This window comes from Lissotriton vulgaris, chromosome 1_1 (genome assembly GCF_964263255.1).
Source record: "Lissotriton vulgaris chromosome 1_1, aLisVul1.2, whole genome shotgun sequence".
In the NCBI taxonomy this organism is placed as follows: Eukaryota; Metazoa; Chordata; class Amphibia; order Caudata; family Salamandridae; genus Lissotriton; species Lissotriton vulgaris.
The window spans coordinates 615,504,587-615,524,088 of NC_141685.1; the positions used below are offsets into that span (position 1 = coordinate 615,504,587).

Below are 19,502 nucleotides of genomic sequence, written 5' to 3' on the forward strand. Positions count from 1 at the left end.
AGAGGTGCAAGGATCAGGTGTGAGTTCATGTTGGAGCCTGGGATAGTCTAGCAGGCAGTTCACAAGGGCAACACAAGGTTAATGAATCAAGAACACGGACCAAAATGCCAGACTTGGGGGTGTGCAAAAAACGGGGAGAACAGGCAACAGGAAAAACTGGTGTACGGATTTGCTTCCTTTTGCCAGTGTATTCTAGGGCAGCAAAAGGCAGTGCAGACATTGCTACACATGGTCTCCTGCCTATGCAAGCGGAAGGGATGCATGTTTCAGTTGGCATGGCAACAGGTTCTGAGGTATGCTCAGTGACCTGCTGACCACTTTTCAAAGTTAATCACAATATGCTTTGCCTTCGTTCTGCCACTGTGTGGCAGCACAGGCAAAATGTTAAAAGGATCTCTTGTGGTTTATGTCGATGGCATCTCTAAAGCATGCCCTCAAATGGACACCCATTTGTCAGCCTCAGATGAAACGTCCAGTTTGTGCTTGATAGAGCCACTCCAGAGCACCAGGTTGTTAAATTGAAGATGTAATGCACAAACTCTTGAGATCGTGCAACCGTTTATGAATTCTGAAATAAATCTAAGAAATTGGGAATGTGTTTTTCAGCGCCAATTTAATACATTTCCTTGCAGGATATCATCAGTGCAGACTTCATTCATAAACTTGAATCTTTACTGCAGCGAGCCTATCGCCTCCAGGAGGAGTTTGAGGCCACCCTTGGAACTTCGGATCCAGCTTCTTTAGCGAATGACCTGGGTAAGAGATTTTACTGTAAAAGAAATCCTCTGAATGTTTTTTTTTTAATGTTCATTTTATTTGTGTGTTCGAGCCTCAGAATTGAGAAACCTAAATTTGAGTGCCTTTCATTTAAAATGTCTTCAAAGCCAAATGATATAAAGTTGGGCATAACTATAATTTTAGAAGATAATGTGAATCCTTAAATATTTCAAAATGTACATATTTTTACCATTGTAATATTTACCATTACAGTACATCTACTGCTAACCACGTTTGGGACTTACCTGTTATCTAACACCATAGAAAGAACAAGGCAGAAAAGAGAGAGAAACCACTGTCAGCAATTTTTTAAACCACTAACTGCATCATTTTTAACTCTTTAACATTTTAAATCATTATATATAGCCCGAAATTGTTTTACTACTCTGCTGATTTCTCAGTAGATTCTCTCTGCCATTTTCAACCATTTTTTCCGCTTCTAGGTCATCAGAAAAAAAAATGTGTGACCATTCTTAAAAACGTTTAAACGCGCTGGTTCTTGCAAGAAAGCTTGACCACCCATAGCCTTAATTGGATCAACAAATTGTCGTAGCTTCCAGCAGTTCGCCATGGTAATTTTGCTTATGTCCGATCTAACAAAGAAAGTGATCGACTCTATGGTGACTGGTCTATTAGGTCGAGCTTTCAGCGACACCGCCTGCCTTAGCAGAAAATTACCCATATAAATCAGAAAGGGCCGGGGATATTGGTTATTTTCGTTGTGCTGAACTAAGGGTAATCTATGAACCCTTTGCAGCTGCGAGTCCCAGTCCCAGTCTGATAAATCCGGAAATGCTTTTTGGAAAAACTGCACCATAAATGCTCTCGGATCTCCACCCTCAGCCCCTTCTGGTATCCCGAAGACTCGGAGATTTTGTCTTCTTTGTCGATTTTCCATATCCTCAATTTTATTTTGCAAACTTGCAATCTGAATCTCATGCTTGTTCACACATGTCTGTGTGCGACTAGAGAGTTCCTCAGTATCAGCAACCCTTTATTGTAGCTCTGATACCTCTTGCGTGAGACCCCCTAATTAGTTTTCCAGAGTATTTAGAGACTGCTGCATTTTATCATTATCTTCACGCATCTGCATATAGTGTTGCTGAGATTCAAGTCTCTGTTCATTGAGGAGTTGGACAATAATATTAAGTGATGCATCCTCCTTAGTGGCCCCAGTCTCGCTTATACTCTGTGATTGGACCGCTGTTGGATTAGGGCCTGCCTTCAGGCTATCCATATCATAAGTCGTACCATTAGTATCTAGTATAGTCTGAGAACGATTTTGATCAGACATGTTTGATATACCATTGTCAGGTGTATTTGTACACTTAGGTTGGGTTTCCTTAGGCGCATCTTCCCCTGGGCTGTTCCCTGATAGCCGTAGTACCATCGTCTTTACCCCGCCTTTGGCTTGCACCCATTTTCGTAGAGGACTGTTGTCAGCGATATGTTTTCACTTTTACCCCGCTTTGCGTGTGCGTTTAAAAAAAAAATAATTCTAGATTTTCCTTTAACTTTTTTTGCGGCAGAACCTTTATTCATATTATGAGTTTTCCCGGGAATTATATCATCCGTATCTTCGAAATCATCATTAAATTCAGAGTCAATTTGTGAGTCATCCCCTACAGTAGCTCTATCTATAGCTGTACACAGCTCCTCCCCTAGCTTTTGTGTTATGCTTAACCCAGTGTTGTTTTTGGTAGAGTTGTTCATAATTAGTACAGATGAATGATATTGATACATCCAGGCAGATAAGCAAATCACTCCCACATACAGTTTCGGGTTGATCTGTGTGACCTTTAGCTGTAGATGATGCTGAGGTTATACTTTTCACATCCATTAGCAGTGACTCGTTGACCATAACTCCATCTGTATCTCTATCTACCTCTAACCCATCAACCTTTGTCAATACACTAGTCGGTTCCACTGCTGTTTCCGCAGACTTTTTAGCAGGAGTTTGAGTTTGGAGTGGGGCGAGGGTCGTACTACAAGACAAATCTTTAGAAGTCGCAGTATTGCCCTGTTGCAAAGTTGGGGTTACAATATTGCTGGTGTTCAGCCTTTGTATATTCCCACTTCCATTTTTACTACCCGGATCTACGGCTGCCTGCGGAAGCTGTAGTATTGGGGGTGTTATCGAAGGCAAGCCTGTTCTTTCATGTGCAGTTGTTTCATTTACACAACTATTGGCTTCTTCAATTGCCACATTCTTACCAGCTCTTAGATCTCGCCGGATTTTTAGGCGCCATCACACTATATTGAGAGTGTTGTATCCTTATCTGCGTAGTTTGCTCCGTACTAGCCTTTGCGGGGCAAGAGACTGGATATATGACAATAGAAGCCGACAAAGGTGGCTCCAGATGTCCTGAGGTTTTTGCAAGGAGCAGGTATTTCGCCCGCAATAATAGCCACACCCGAGTCCCTTTCAAGCGCAGCATCCAAGGGTTTCCTCCTCTTATCTCTGCACCTTATGTAGTATTAATATAATATTCTAGGTCTTCAATCGGTGAGGCTAATCTGTTGAGGTGCATCAGATCCAAGTCCAGACTCTTCCCCCACCACGGCTAGATCACTTCTAATGTGCTGGAAAACTGAGTGTCCAGATAAAAGCACCAGGTGTAACAAAGAATTTTCTTGAAAAAAAAAACACTGAGCTCTTTTCGCCTCCTTTTTCCCTCAAGACTTCACCGCTTCACCGTAGATAATTATTAGCCACATTATACCATGCACCATGCAATGTGGCAATATAACAGAGTAGCAGTGTGGAGGTTTTTTTTTTGTGCAGCAAGTAAACCAAATATACAGATGTTGGGGCTAAGCAAAGAAAAGAAGGAAAACCAATTTTTTAAATCTTTTTCACCTGTGTCTTTAATCCTCTAGGCCACCTCTGTACAATCTCAAAATCTAATAGAAAGCCAGAATTTGCCTAAGAGTGCCGATATCAAAGCTGGGCCCACGTGAGTTTTCTCAGCCATTTGCCACTGTTCCTCCACGATACGATGTGGCCCATGTAGTGCAACAAAGTATCAGCAATAAATCAAAAAATGAAAAGATGAGTTGTTTTCATGTAGGCTCTTCGTGCTTTGGGCCCTCTTATGGCTCCACTGGGTCAAAATCTTGACACTTGCTATGGCTTGCTATTGCTCTTGGCTCTTGGTGGTTTCACCCGCTTCAGCTGTCTTTCCCGGCGTTTACTCCCAGCGCGGCTTGCTATGGCTCTCGGCTCTTAGCGGTTCCCCCCGCCTTAGCCGGGTGTCTCGATCCTGCGGCCTCCAAAGCTTTTCCCGTGTCCAGCTACGAGCACAAACCACAATCCTCTATACTCCGCTTCAGCTCCGATCAACCTCCGCAACTCTCCACTCCTGTACCGCGGTCACCTGGCTGCGGATCTGCTATTCCCGGAGTCTCGTTCCAGCGGCTCGTTCCAGCTCCTTGCTCAATGTATACACTGCTGTTCAGGCGGCGGCTCAGCCCAGATCACCTCCTGCCTCAAACGATTCACCATGTTCACATTCAAGTAAGTTTTCCTGGGGCGCTTATGCTCCGTACGCCGTACTCCGCATCAAGTGGGAGAGCGGGATACTGCTGCAACTCCGCGGCGGCTTCAGTCCGCCATCTTGCTCCTCCTCTGAGGTAATGAATTATTTTTCTGTGTTTCTCTGTGTTAATAATGGCCATATTGGGGATACTTGTGGGGGAGGTTTTTCTTGGGAGAGATGGGTGGGAAGTGCTGTAACTTTTATGGCTGCCCAAACCAACGGCAGTAGGTTAGAGAGAGGATTCCTCCTCTACGAAGATGCAGGGAGTAGGTGAGGGGGGTATGGATGGTAAGGAATGAGGTGGGAAGAGGGTTTAGGGGTTGGGGGGTTTATGGAGTGGGTAAAACTAGTAAAATTGACATGAGGTGAGTTTTTCAGAAGACAATAAGTGGCAAAGTGTTTTTCTTATGTTTTTTCTCTTTTTTTTATGCGCCGGAGGCAGGGGGAGATGAGAAAGTCACTGTTATGGACAAAGTAAGGTGTCTTGCTTGGAATGTGGCAGGGCTAAATAGTAAGAACAAACTACACTTAGTTTATGAGGAATTAAGAATGTATAACCCGCATATAGTTCTACTATCTGAGACACACATATGCTATAAGGATCGTAATGTACTTAAAGAATTAGGATACAATGTTGTCGTTAGCTCTGACATAAATGTGTCAGTCGGGGGAGTTGCTATTTTACAAAATACATTTTTAAAACCTCAACAGATAAAAGTGGTATATGGGTTATTGCCCAATTAATTATATAAAACTGGAAATACATGTTTTGTGTTGTCTATGGTTCATATATAGACGACCCTACTGTTATGGATAAGATAAATATTGAACTTCTTGAATCTGAGGGGGAGCATTTGATATTTGGTGCTTTTAATTGTATCATGTACTATGACATGGATACTACTAGACGGGGGGCATTTAGGAGGGTGCGTAAATTGAAGTTGGTATTGCAGGAATATGTGGGCCTATGGATATGTTAAATAAAAGAGTAGATTATGGGGATCTATGTTGAACCGCATATGCAGATGATTTCACTGAAAATGAAGCAGAACCAGCTTTGAAATGTTGGCTATGGTGTCATGAGTTATGCTATTAGGGGAGCATTCCAATAATACAAATAAACACTGGGATTGCAGATGGACCAAAGTGCACTGGGGTCAACAGATATGTAGGGTCGCTTTGTCCACCCCAGGACACTTTGGTATTATAGATCGGGCCATAGACGTTTGTGCAGCCCCTTCGGTAGTACCGGACCACATGTAGCACCAGCGCTATCTCGCAAGCGCATTTCCTCAGTTGCTTGGATCCATGACCCAAGCAAATGAGTAAATCTCTTTGCCCCTGATCCAGGGCTGTATTATGGACATGGGTGCAATGCAAAGAAGCTGTCGGAGGGCGCACTGACAGTCAGCCACTAAAGGTGGAACACTGTCAGTTTAACCCTTGAGGTCAGTGCTCTGGAGAAAACAAAGGAGGTCCCATGGACCCCCCAGACTTCCACCTGCAGGCGGGTACAGTCAGTCACTGCACCCACCTGCAGTGGGATCTCTGTCCCCTCACTAAAGTGCAGGCATATTCCGCCTGAATAGTGAAACACATAGTGGCTGATTAAAGCAGCCGCTCAGTATTTCACTGAATGCGCAGTGCCCAGGGCAGCGCAAGTTCACAGGTGCCCTAAGAGCAGCACAATCATTGTAATTGGCTGCACTGTTCATGTTGGCGCCTGGTGCAACAGTGAAAAGGTTTGATTGCACCTCCAGCATGAATGGTATGCCCGTTTCACAATGCGGCTCAGATCTTCTCCGATGTCTGCAGTTGAGGAATCTGTCTCTTTCCCTGTGTGCTTTGTTATATGCTACCTCAAATATATTACTATGTTCTTGAACAGTTCTCAGCCAAGGCATGAGCAGTTGTCTGGCATTCCCTACAATGTAGGGACACCTGAGTGTGAGTAGTGCAATTAGGTAAGTGCTTATACCTAACGCGCAACCCAACCAAGACCGAATTCCTGTTATTTGTCAGGAATAAACGAGGCAAGGTACAACCCTGGCTCCATGACATGATCCTTGACTTGGATTCACCCTGGACACTAGCACATTGGCAAAAAACGCTAAGACACACTAGGACCATATCTGTTTCTTACAAAGAAAATCAAACCATTCAGTCACTCAGTAGAGATGTTAAGTAACTTATGTAAAAAATAGTGTTAATCCTCTATGATCTAGAATTGCCGCCTAAGCTATATATATCCCCATTGAATGGTTATAGTGAATACCACATTTTCATAGGTAATCCTGTTTTGGTGTGCTTATAACTTTGCCGCCCGTTTGATGAACTTTCACAAAACGTTTAAAATAAGTCTCATACACCTCAGCTACTTCCTGGAATGTTTCCAGGTAATCCATCAAGCAGGGGCTGAAAAATGCTTTTTCCCCATTTATATATCCATACGAAATTGATACAGCAAGAAATGCTGAATGGAATTACAATAAATGTGGCAGAAAGCTAGATCTTGGTCCATAACGTGTGCTTTTGTGATTTTTATTTTATGTATTTTCGGTCTGTAGTTTTCGAGAAATTAAGGTTAGAAAAATATAGGTATTTCATGGCATGGAGGATCCGGGGAGCTGACGGGTAAAGTTTGATTAGCTGACACCACAACATCAAAGATATGACGGAAGCCCTTTTAGGACTCAGGGACTCTGTCTTCTTTCCTACAAAAAAGGTTCAAACAAAGATATAAGGGGGGGGGGGGTGCAGGGTATGGATAGCATGCCTCCTTAGACCTGTGTTGGGAGGTGGAGGGGAAGTCCCATAGAGACCCCTCCTGGGGCCAAAAATAAATGTAAAAAAAATACTTTGCTGCAAATTCGCAGTGGGTCTGCGAACCAGCCCTAAAACTTTAAAAATAAAAAAGCATGGATCCTGGGCCGCCTTGTTACATTAAGGAGAGCGGGTGCGACCCACCTCCCCAATCCTCTGCCAGGGCCCATGGAACCCATCCCCCAGGGCAGTTTTTAAAATAAAGAGGAGAGGGGCATACATCCTTTCTACCAACTGTCTGCGAGGCTGCAGGGACCCCATTTCCTAGGACCAATATATAATTGAAGAGGAGGAGGATATGCAGCCCCCCTCCCTGATATGCCAGTAGACCTGAGAACCTTATCCCTAGGGCAGTTTCCACTTTATTGGGGAGGGCGGTATGCAGCCCCTTTCCCGACCATTCTATGGCCCTAGGGACCCCATCCCCCCAGGGCTGGCTCTTTTACAGTGTCCCGAGACCCCAATCCTCGGCACACTGAGGTTTCCCTGCACATGAGAGCACAGGAAAGAAAGTTTAATACGGTCCCACCCTGCATAAAGCTGCTCCTGTCAGATATTTGCACAGAAGTTTCTCCTTGCCTGCTCTCTCGCAGGGAGGAAACTTAGAATGACTCCTGCCTGATGGGAGCAAAACAAAACCGCTCCCACAGGGTGGGAGAAATTCCGGCTCCTGCCACACCGTAGATGGGTGCAGGCAGGGGAGCCGGCAGGGCTGCGGGGGCCCAGGGGCTTTACCCACAGCCTCCAGCATGGGACATTTGGTTGCCCTGGGTTGGCACAGGGGCACCTACCTCACTATGGAAAGGAAATGAAATAAAAGGCCAGCTCCTGTGCTGTCAAGTAACCAGCTGGGCTGTGGGGGATGTGGGGAAGCCCCAGTGGCCCCCAACAGAAATAAAACATTGGTGTCCCGGTCTGGCACTGGGACACCCAAAATAAGTCAATAAAAAAATGAATAATAAATGAGCAGCATTTATTATTAACGGCTCTTTGCAAGGAGAGCCCCATAATGCCCTTTGAGGGATTTTAAATGTATTTTGTCGAGCCTTGTGGTGTCATAAGCCTTTTTTATGTTGAGAGGGCTGCGGAGAGTACCAGTTATAGTTATCTCGAGTAAATATAACTTGCTCTCTAAAGTAACTATAACTCGCGCCCTCGCCATGCACTGCTTATGACCTCAAACATTACATCACTTATGAGATGTTCTATGAGATTATTGATAACATGGCTGCAACATCTGAAATAACATCATTGATGACTTTGTGCATGGGGAAGGTGCAAGTTATAGTTACTTTAGGGCACATCTGTGAATTATATATTTTACCCAGCGGGAGTCCCCACTGTGTGATAATAGTTAGCACCTAGTTATCATAGGAAATAGATTTTGTTTTGTTTTGCTAATAATGTTGGCGCCATTTGACAAATCTTTACAAACATTTCCTGGGAAGTTTCAGGGAGGTCCGTCAAGCAGGTGAGGAGAAAATTTCCCCTTCCAATTTCCATATGTGGTTTGAGACAGCATTACAGTTGAAACTGCTAAACAGAAGTACTCCAAATTTGCCAGAAAGCTAGCTTTTTACCCAGAAAGCATGCTTTTTATGATTTGGTGCAGATCCGTTCTGTAGTTTATGAGAAATTAAGGTTAATATTTATTTTTTACAGTTCTTTTTATTGAAATCATGGTATGACATTCAAGAAAGGCATTATCCATATAGAATGGCAAACTGGTTGTGCAACAGGGGGGAGACAGAGCATTATGATGGCGACACAACAATATAGTAATCACAATCATAACGTGTTAAGATCTTGTGTGGCGATTTCTTCCCTCGTCTTCGGAGGCTCACATATCCTTCCACTGTGAGCGTTCCATCTGTCCCTGATGTGTGTCCACTTGGCGGGGCACCGTCTAGCTTCATATATGGTCTTCTCTGTGACTGTGCACCAGTCCATATCGTTACTCCAATCCACTATATTTGGCGGGATAAGTGCCTTCCACAATCTTGCGATGTTCCGCTTTGCCACAATTAAACCCAGTTACCCATATACGCTCTTTGGAGTTTAGGTCAGTAGGGGGCCCCAGGTGTTTAGGATGGCAAGCTTTATATTACAGTCTATCTTCTGCCCCAACACCCCCTCCATGAATCTCACTACTGCCGCCCATTACTGTTGAATAGTCGTGCATCCCAAAGTGTATGTATAAAGGTACCCTCCTGCCCACATTGCTTGGAACACCCACCATCTGTACTGTACACCATACGAACCAGTAGTGGACCAGAGAGTTAGGACCTATGCAGGAGCCTTAGCTGAATGAGGAGAAGCCTAGAGAAAAGGTTAATCATTTATGAATGTCATACCGTTGGGCTTGAATTCAAAATTTGATACCTTCTGAATAGTTGAAGGGGCTTTATCAGACGGAGCGCTCTGATTAGCTGGCAGCAACATTAAAAGTAATGCAGTGGCGGCCATTACAGGATTTATTTATTTTTATTTATTTTGTGGAACTTATAAAGCGCACTATCGCCTGACAGGAATCCTGGTGCTGAACAGCTCAAGGAATGGGAGTGTGTACAGTGTGGCGGCACCTGGAATGTAGGAAATAGCTAGGTCTTAATGGCTTTTCTGGAAGAGAAAAGCTCCTGAATTTGTCTGATTTCACAGGGCAAACTATTCCAGAGCTTGGCCGCAGCCACTTCAAACAGTCTTCTAAATTTAAGTATTCTCACCAGTCTTGCCGAGGAGGAGCGAAGACTTCTAGAAGGGGTGTACCAGTCAAATTTTTTACGCAGGGATAGAGGACCAATCTCATGAAGGGCTTTAAAAACCAGACAGAGAGATTTAAATTGTACTCTCTGTCTCAAGGGAAGCCAATGGAGTGTTGCTGAGGCTGCAGATGCCGAGGCTCTTCTAGGAAGACCCAGTACTAGTTTGGCAGCTGCTGACTGGATTCTCTACAGTCTATCCAGTACAAATTCCGGAGAGTTTAGCAGAAGGGCATTGCAGTAATCAAGCCTGCTAAGTATTGTACATCATGCAACTTGAGCCCGAGCCTGAAAAGGGAGTAAAGGAATTTTTTTTCGAAGAGACCGCATTATTGCAAAACAAGAAGCCGTCGTCTTAATTACCTGAGCTTTTAACGTAAGTCTACTGTCAAATACAAATCCTAGGTTCAGAGCTGTTTGCACTGGCAGTATTATCATTGGCGTTACCGGAGGCCAGAAATTGTCAGGAAAGGGAGGTGGAATCTTAGATGCTGCACAGTAAATCACCTATGTCTTGCCGGCATTAAATTACAATGAGTTTTTTCGTAACCAGGAGGCTGTATCCCGAAGGCACTCATGAAATACTTCCCCAGAGGTCGCATTCTCACCCTCCATAGAAAGGATCAATTGGGTATCATCTGCATAATTTACTATGCTAATATTGTGTGCTTTAATAACATCATTTAAAGGTCTTAGATAAACATTAAATGAAGTTGGGCTGATCGCTGAGCCCTGAGGCACACCATGCTGTATCTCAGAAAAAACAGACTGTAAAGGGGGAAGAGACACCGCCTGCTGTCTGTCTTGCAGAAAGGAGCTGAACCACTGTAGGGCGCGACCCCACACTCCGGCCCCACTCAGTCTATCCAGCAGGAGCTTATGATCTACAGTATCGAAGGCGACGGACAGGTCAAGCAGGACCAATGCCACTGCCTGACCCCTGTCCGTTTGCCTCCGAAGCTCGTCCATGATCGTCACCAGTGCTGACTCGGTCCCGTGCGCCAGTCGAAAGCCGAATTGTGCCTCCTCCAGTACATTAGCTTGTTCCAAATATGCAGAGAGAGCAGTGCTAACAGTGCATTCTACAATTTTTGAGGGGAAAGGTAGCAAAGAAATAGGCCTATAGTTTTTTTCACATTCCGAGTCTAAGGATGTTTTTTTCAGCAGAGGAGACACCAAGGCTTGTTTCCATTTGGTTATCGCCTTCCTAGAACACTCTGATTTAGTAATGCTGTTCAGAATGGTAAAGATACTTATAGTGCTATTGGAACTTTTACATATCAAATGAGAGAAGTATTGTGCCTTAACCTCTAATCTCGGTTTTATATTCCGCAATTTTCTGTTTCCACAAAAACGTATCTGCCTCCTTATATCCTCTCCTCCATTTTCTCACTGCCTGTTTACTTGCTAATTTCAAGTTCTCTAGGAGGTTAGTAAACCAAGGAGCAGTGGGCTTACCCTTGCAACTATGTTTTTCTAGCGGGGCCTGGAGATCCAAGGTCGAGGTAATTACAGAACAAATAGTCCTAATTCTCCTCGACTTGTCTGTTTACAGAAAAACAGTCTCCCACTCTGAACACCGAGCCAAGACTGCTTGTGCGGGCAAGAGCCTTCCAGTTCCTACTAACATAGTCAATATTAGATCAAGGTGCCTGATACTGGACAGTAGACTTTTTTTGAAAAATTACTTGGGTGGGCTGGATATAGATACACTGACCCCCTAGCTGTCGTGGAGGGTCTCAAAGGAAGGACCCCCTGAGCCCAAACTGAAAAGAACAAAAATTGGAGGGTTGCCATAATCCCAAGGGACTCCCAAGGGACTGGGTAATGAATTGCAAAAAAAATGTATGGTGGGTGCCCATGAGGGTTTGCCGCCCACAGGGGTGAGTGTAGGATGTGGCTTAAGGCCAGACCCTGCGCTCAACTCCACTGCGTGCATGGTAGCCTTTGGCCACCTGCTTGGGGTTGAGTATGGTAACTTAACCGCTTCCTCTCTCTGTCTGACCTGTCATAGGTTGATTAACGCCCCAACCCTGCTGTGGACTCTTCAGACTTCAGTGAAGCTGAGACTGTGTTGTAGGGATCCGATTTGCTCCACATCATTGCCAACATTAGTAGCTGTGCGGCAGACCGTACAACGCATCCTAGTTCCCACTCTAGAAAAGTTATTCCCTCAGGATTTCATGGGGTTTCTTTGGTCCCTAGTGTAGCAGAATCTAATTTCCAGAGGGAAGACATTCTTTTACCTGACCCTGGCACTAGCTTCCCTGTGGTAGTAAGCTCAGGGTTGTTTTTCGAATGTTTGCACATGGTTTAATGGCAAGTTGTTTTTACACAGTATTGTTATTTAAGATGACATCATAGAGATGCTAACATTTGGAAATTTGGGAATTTTTACAATGAATTGTATGTTTCTTTTATGTATTTTTTAAGCGAATAAAGATCCTTGTAAAGGTGTAATAAGGTCTATTTTTACTTTAAACAAACACTAGGTATTTATTGAAAAAGGTTAAAGTGAAAACGTCAGTTAGAATGCAACATTATAATCCCCCAAAAAAACACACTAAAATTCACCAGATATAGTTTATTGAGCTAACTAGAAATAGTCCTTTCGCCATGCTCTGCTTATGACATCACAGATTGCATCACTCATTACATGTTCAATGACATCGCTGATAACATCTCAAATGCATCATTAATAAGGACACTGGGCATGGTGGGGGCACATGTTCTAGTTAGCTTAGTAAACCACAGCTGGTGAATTTTGGTTTTCTTTTTTTTTTTTTAAATGCTATGTTTTAACTGACATATTCACAGAAGTCTTACATTACTTTAACCTGTTTTTCCAGTGAATATATATATATATATATATATATATATATATATATATATATATATATATATATATATATATAATATTTTTTAGGAAAGTTGATCTAAACATTGTTTTATAGGGCCACGTTTATTTTCAGTTCCGAGGCATAAATAGTACACGTGCAGATGAATAGAGCGTAATATGCTATTTATCACCATTGTTGAGTGTGGGTAGAGGCCGTGACTCATCATAGACGAAGCCTCGGGTGGGTCACGATGACCTCCCTCAACAATGGCAATGAATAGTATATTTACTCTGTGCATCTGCATATATGTTTTATGCCGTAGGATTTTTTTCATGTGTATTTGTTTTAACAAAATATATTTAAACAAAACCAGGATACATGGGTTTAACTTTGTGCAATAAGGTAAACCCTCATTGAAGAGGCTTACTCACTATAGGAAAAGTTGTTTGTTTCCCTGTGTTCAATAGTTGTTGCATGCAGTTTTTGAGGCAGTGAACCCAGTTTTTTGTCATGTCAGTTTTGTGTATCGCTGTAAGAAACTGGAATCTGACCATTACAATGTAGTTAATAAATTGTTAATAAACGTGTGAACATGCTTTTATTAGTATAGTTGCTCCAAATAACGTGTTATTGGCCCACATTTAGTTTCACTTTTGCAGCAGGAATATTTGCTAGTTTTGTTTTCTGTGTCTTAGGGTGAGTTGCTTGTTGAATGTTATTGTGTTGTATGTCATAGTGTAAACTTTTTTGAGAGCATGGTGATGGGCAACTCCTCTCAGTAACACGAATAAAGTACACATGTTGACAGAGAAGCACCCAAAGTGCTTACTTCGCATGCCTTCTGTAAGAAATAGGGCTGTAGGTTGGGGCCCGGCGAAACCCTTCTCAAGCAGCAACCTCAATTCTTGTCTGGATGAATCATGAGCGAATCCCAAATGAGCTAGTGCCTTACCCACTTGTAGCTTGGCACAAACGCAGTCAGGATTACCTTTGATGCATTGCGTAAAGTCATTATGCAGCACCTCAAAGAGTAATAAAGTGAAAACACAGCACAAGGAGAATCCCACAACAATTTTCAAAAATCTAGTATATTTTAATACATTATTTGATACCAAAACAAAAAAATCTAATTGTAGAACCAGAGATATGCAATTTTAAAGGTTTAGATAGAAATAGTGCTTAAAAGCTCATCTGGTTGCACTAGATTGGGACGAAAACATAAGTTCAGGCCGACTGTGGTGGAGTGCGGGCCGGATACAGGTACCAGCTGAACAAAGTAGACTAATTCCTGATTGCGGAGCATTGTGAGGTCCCACGTTGAGGATGCAACATGCAGTGGTGATTCAGGACTGAAATGCAAGATCCTGCATCGAGGATGCATCGCACAGCAGCGGTTCTGAGGAGCTGCGGGACTGCGTTGTGAGATCCTGCATCAAGCATGTGTCGCACAGCATAGGTTCTGAGGTGATTCATCGCTTCTGCTTGGAACCACAGATGGGCTGGCAGAGGACCTTCCATCTCACTTCCAAGTGTCCAGGACTGCGGGGCAAGACTCACAGCAGATATAGTCCAGGTGATTGGTTCAAGGTGGTTGAAGCCTTTTGTGCCCCAAAGGCTCTGATCAGATGCCAGCCGACTAGCCCATGGAGTCACTCTGGTGGTCCTGAGTTAAAGATGCAGGCCCAGTCTTTCTCATTTAGGCAGCAGAGTAGCATTCCGTCTTGCAGCAGAGCAGCACTGTATTTCTTCTGAGGGTTACACTGGTCCAGAGGTGTACTGAAGAGTTGGCTCTGAGGGTCCAATATTTATACCTGGTGCCACCTTTGAAGTCGGAGAAACTTCTAGAGTCCTCCCCCTGCAGAGGTGTCTGGAATGTACTGCCTCTCTGTCCTGGCCCTCAGCTTGTTCTTTGTGAGTGTGCTAAGGAAGAGCCTTTGTGATGTGAAAGTTTGGTAGGTGATACCCCCACCCACTATCAAGTCAGAGATGGCCCATGCTGTCAGTACCTATTCCCCTTGTGTCCCACTGTCTGAGTAATGCACAAAGGCCAGCTCTGGCTGCATCTCATCATGTGATCCAGGATACAGCCTGCAGGCACCAAATGGGTAGGACAAGAAAATATCAACTTTCTTAAAGTGGCTTTTTCAGAATTGTGATTTAAAATCCAACTTTAGCATTAAAGGGGATTTTAAAATATGAATATGTAGAGATCAAACTCAAAATTCTTACCTGCTCCCAATTGAAAGTGATCCCTTATTAAATGTAATAAGGCAACCCAGTGTTATCCTATGGCAGAGGCAGGCCTCACAGTAGTGAAAAATGAATTTAGGAGTTCTACCCTACCCGTACATGTAAATCTTAAAAGTATATGTCCAACTTTTTAAATACTCTGCACCCTGTCCCACAGGCTGTTTAAGGCCTACCCTAGGGGTGACTTGAAGTTTAAAACCACACACAGGTGGCAATGGCAGGTCTGAAACATGTTTAACAGGGCCACTTAAGTGGGTGGCGCAATTAGTGCTGAAGGTCCACTAGTAACATTTAATTTACTTAGAAATGCACTGTAGAACAAGTTATTTATTTTGAGTAAGCTTCATGTAATGCTTAATTTGTAAAAAAAAAAAACACACACAAACACAAAAAATGCCACTGCCCTTGTCAGTAGGTCAATACAGCTTGCAACACCCATTGCCTCTACCAGCACTACCTATGTTATACCAACACAGTTACTTACCATCACACTCCTACAAGTGTGACAATTCAGACTATACCTTGCCCTCAAACCTATAAGATTGGCTTGGCCAATAGGGATTAGTAATTTTTAATGTATATTTAATTAATAAACAACTGTTGTTGTATTCCTCTCTAAATTAGAAAGACTGCGCCACCCTGTGGTAGCCTGGCATAAGTGCTAGTGTTGAGAACCAGAAACCACAGGCTCAATTTAAGCACTGGCTGTGTGAATGAATTGAGATGGGATAGCATGATTTGCGATGTCTGAAGCCTCATGACTCGCATATTTCGGATTCTAGGTGTGATAATTTACTTCTGGACATGTTCACTTTATATCGACCATTGTTTTGCATTATTTATTGCAGTTACATAATTCCAGGGATGTCTGCCACCTAACAGTTGTCAACTATTAGCTGAGATTTCATACAGCCCATGTTTAGAAACTGGCAATCTTTAAAGAAAGCTATTTAAATACTATATACTACAGCTGTTAAACATAATTGTTTCAATAACTTTTTCACGTTTAAATATGTTTTCATAAATTGATTACTGAGGTGTAGATAGGGCGCAAATACTGTGTGCACTCTACTTCGGTGTCTGTGGTATACTTCACAGCAGTGCAGTCTTTACAACTTGCTCAATAAATGATTGTGTTAAATTTGAGGTAGAAAACTTCAGATTGCATGCTATAATTCGCATTCAATCAATCAGTCAGTTTTATATAGCACTGCTCCTCACCACTGAGGGTATCTAGGTGTGGAGGTATAGTTGGTCTCATTAGAAGACCCAGGCCTTGAATTCTCTTCTGAATTCTGCCAGGGAGGGTGATGTTCGTAGGTGGAGGGGAAATTCATTCCAGGCCTTTGCTGTGAGGGAGGAGAAACAATGGTTCTGTTGGGAAGCACAGCCATTTCTTTGTGAAGTTCAACTATTTGCAACACTTTTTATATATTTCACAATACTATTCCTCTTAATACTCTTTGAAGCATTGATAAAGGGAAGAAAAACACGTTTATGGAAAGGAGAAACCCACCCCTAAGTTTTAACTTTTGCAAGAATTTTCTTATTTTGAATATCAAGCATGAGTTAATCATAGATAAAACTGGAAATAGGTTGTCCAAAACATTAGTGAAAACGGTATCACAAATACCATAAGGTGCTCAAGTGAGTGATAGTGACAAGTGATGATCTGACTGTGTAGTGACACAATAACATATAAAGACAAAAATTTGCATCAGTCCATAAATTAAAATCAATGGTTTCAACACACACGAATATTCTTTCTTTTCAGTTGAAACGTAGTATGGACGGATTGAGAACACAACGTCGACGTTTCAACCCTATTGAGTGGTGCAGACTTTCTCGCAACCGTATCGGGTCTTCATCAGGACAAACAAAGAAGGGGGTACAACCTGTGGAAGAATAAGGGTCACCTCAATTATGATCGCTTTTGCAGCACTTACACCTTCCTTGCCCTCCCCCTTTATCAATGCTTCAAAGAGTATTTCCAAGAATAATATTGTGAAATATTTAAAAAGTGTTGCAAATAATTGAACTTCACAAAGAAATTGTTGTGCTTCCCAACAGAACCATTGTTTTTGTATGAAGCTTAGAACCCAGGTTCTGAGGGTCACTGGGCCACCCCATTAGAATACATGGTGAGGTAAGAGAAGGCATGGCCTCCACTGTGGCGGATGTGGGGGTGTGAGCGAGGGCTAGAGAGGTGAACTGCAGGTGTCTGGAGGTTGAGGTAAGCTGGTCCTGCTCGTGTAGGGCTCTGTAGGCGTGAGTTAGGATCTTGAACTTGCATCTCTTCTGTATGGGGGTCCACTGGAGGTTCTTGAGGTGGGGGTAATGCAGGTGCATCTAAGGAGGTTGAGTATTAGTCTGGCTGCTGCGTTCTGTATGGTCTGGAGTCTCTTGAGGAGTTGGGCAGTGATGCCGGAGTAGAGAGCGTTGCCGTAGTCGAGCCAGCTGGTGACGAAGGTCTTGATGACAGTTTTCCTGGTGTTGATGGGGATCCATTTAAAGAGTTTGTGGAGCATGTCGGAGGGTGTGGAAGCAGAAAGATGCAACTGAGTTGATTTGGCACTTCATGATGAGTCTACTATCAAGGATTATACTGAGGCTGTGGGCATGGTCTGTGGATGTGGGGGTGTGTCCTAACTCAAAGGGCCACCAGCTGTAGTCCCTTGGGGAGGTGTGCTTCTGAAAGACAAAACTTCTGTCTTGTCCGTGTTGAGCTTCAGAACAATATGTCCTAATCCAGTTGCTGATGGCGTGGCGAAAATTTGTCCAGGTGGTGGAGGGGTCTTTGGTGAGCGAGAGGATGAATTGTGTGTCGTCTGTGTAAGATATTATATTGACTCCGTAGGTTCTGACGATTTCTGCGAGGGATGTCCTCTAGGTATTGAACAGGGTGGGGTTGAGGGGCGATCTTTGTGGGTCGCCGTAGCCAATGGACTTGGGTTCTGAAGTGAAGGGTGGCAGGCAGATTCTCTGATTTCGTCCTGTGAGGTACTATGCAATCCATTTGAGGGCATGTCCCTGGAATCCTATGTGGTGCGATATCCCATTGCACCGATGAGGGTGCGAGGTGATTTGGGATTGAATGCTGTTTAGAGGTCAAGGAGGATAAGAGCTGCTGTTTTACCGCTAGGATGGATCTGATGTCGTCAGTGGCGGCGATAAGGGCTGTCTCTGTGTTGTGGTAAGTTCAGAAGCCGGATTGGGAGGCAATGAGCAGGTTGATGTTTTGTAGGTATTTGGTGAGCTGCTGGGTGATGGCCCTCTCAAGAACTTTGGTGGTGCACGGTTAAAGCCATATGGGGTGTTAATTATTGAGTTTCCTACAATGTTCAGGGTATACATGCCCAGTTAATAAATTATTGTGGTGCATACCATAGACACGTTAACGACTAACCTCTGGCTGCAGAGCACCATTGAATGGAGTTTTTTAGGATAACACCTATCATCTTGTTTTGACTTCTTTACTTCCTCTTCCCCCGTATTTCTTCGCCAACCCTCTCCTGTTGCTTTCCTCTGCCCCCTGTGTTGCCCCCTTTGCTCATCTTCTACCCATGTTGCATCCCGCTTACCTATCTTTTTGTGTTTTTTTTTTTGGTAACCATCCAACTCGGATCGTCAAACAAGAAAAAAAGGACTAGATTCATTTTCTAGGCAAGTAAAAGGCGATCCAAACGCTAGGCTTATTGGCTTTGCCAATACTTGTTTGACAAGGGTTAGAAAAAATAGTCCGCATTTCAGTCTTTCAACCTATTAATGAACTAATGTGGCCACTAGGTGTCTCTGTTGCATTACTGCTATTTGTTCACTTTGCAGGCTAAACCACTGCTCATAACAGTTCTTCAGTTCGGGAAGAACCGATGATGCCAGCACATACCAATGTTTGGACTGTTCGTTTCTTTTGAGGCTCGTTTCGTATGTCACAAGTATGCTAAATAGAAGGCAACTTTTATTTCAATCAAGATGTTAATCAAAACACTTGTTTCAAAGAGGGCTCATTGAAACATTGTGGAGCGAAAGATTCAGCAATGTTAAATAAAGGTGCCATCCCTTTAGCTGCTGCATTCCCGAGGCCACGTGCTTTCCTTAATCAGCACCATGTGTGTCTTTCCATCAGAGATGACACTGCAAACGCAGGGAGGTAAACACCACAGTGATCTTATTACCCTACCCGAAGAGCGACTGCCATGCGCGGTGGCTTGTTTCGAGAGTATTCACAACAAAAAGAAGCCCCTCGTGACTAAGGAGTTATAAAACACTGATTTCTCTTCGTCATCCAAACAGCACTCTTGCGAGCCCAGTTGTCTAACAAGGGAGCCTAGAAAATGATTGACGTTTCTTATGGAAACTTGAATCCAGTACCTCCCATTACCACTGTAAAGCTCTTCACATATGAAACACAAGCAATGATTGAACAGCTATGAGTTTCTCGGATTTTCATGGACCTGTTTTGAATTAATGGAGAATTTTGCGTTTGGTAGTAATAATAATAAGAGAGTTACATA

At 43.3% G+C, this 19,502-nt stretch overlaps 1 protein-coding gene across 1 annotated transcript in view; it reads left to right on the forward strand.

Annotated features, from left to right (window-relative positions):
- Window positions 1-19,502, forward strand: part of MIGA1 (mitoguardin 1) — a 725,941-nt gene that overhangs the window by 243,311 nt on the left and 463,128 nt on the right. The window contains exon 7 of the mRNA XM_086936331.1: window positions 633-756. Within this exon, the coding sequence (XP_086792457.1) occupies window positions 633-756 (124 nt within the window). The remainder of the gene's footprint in view (window positions 1-632; window positions 757-19,502) is intronic.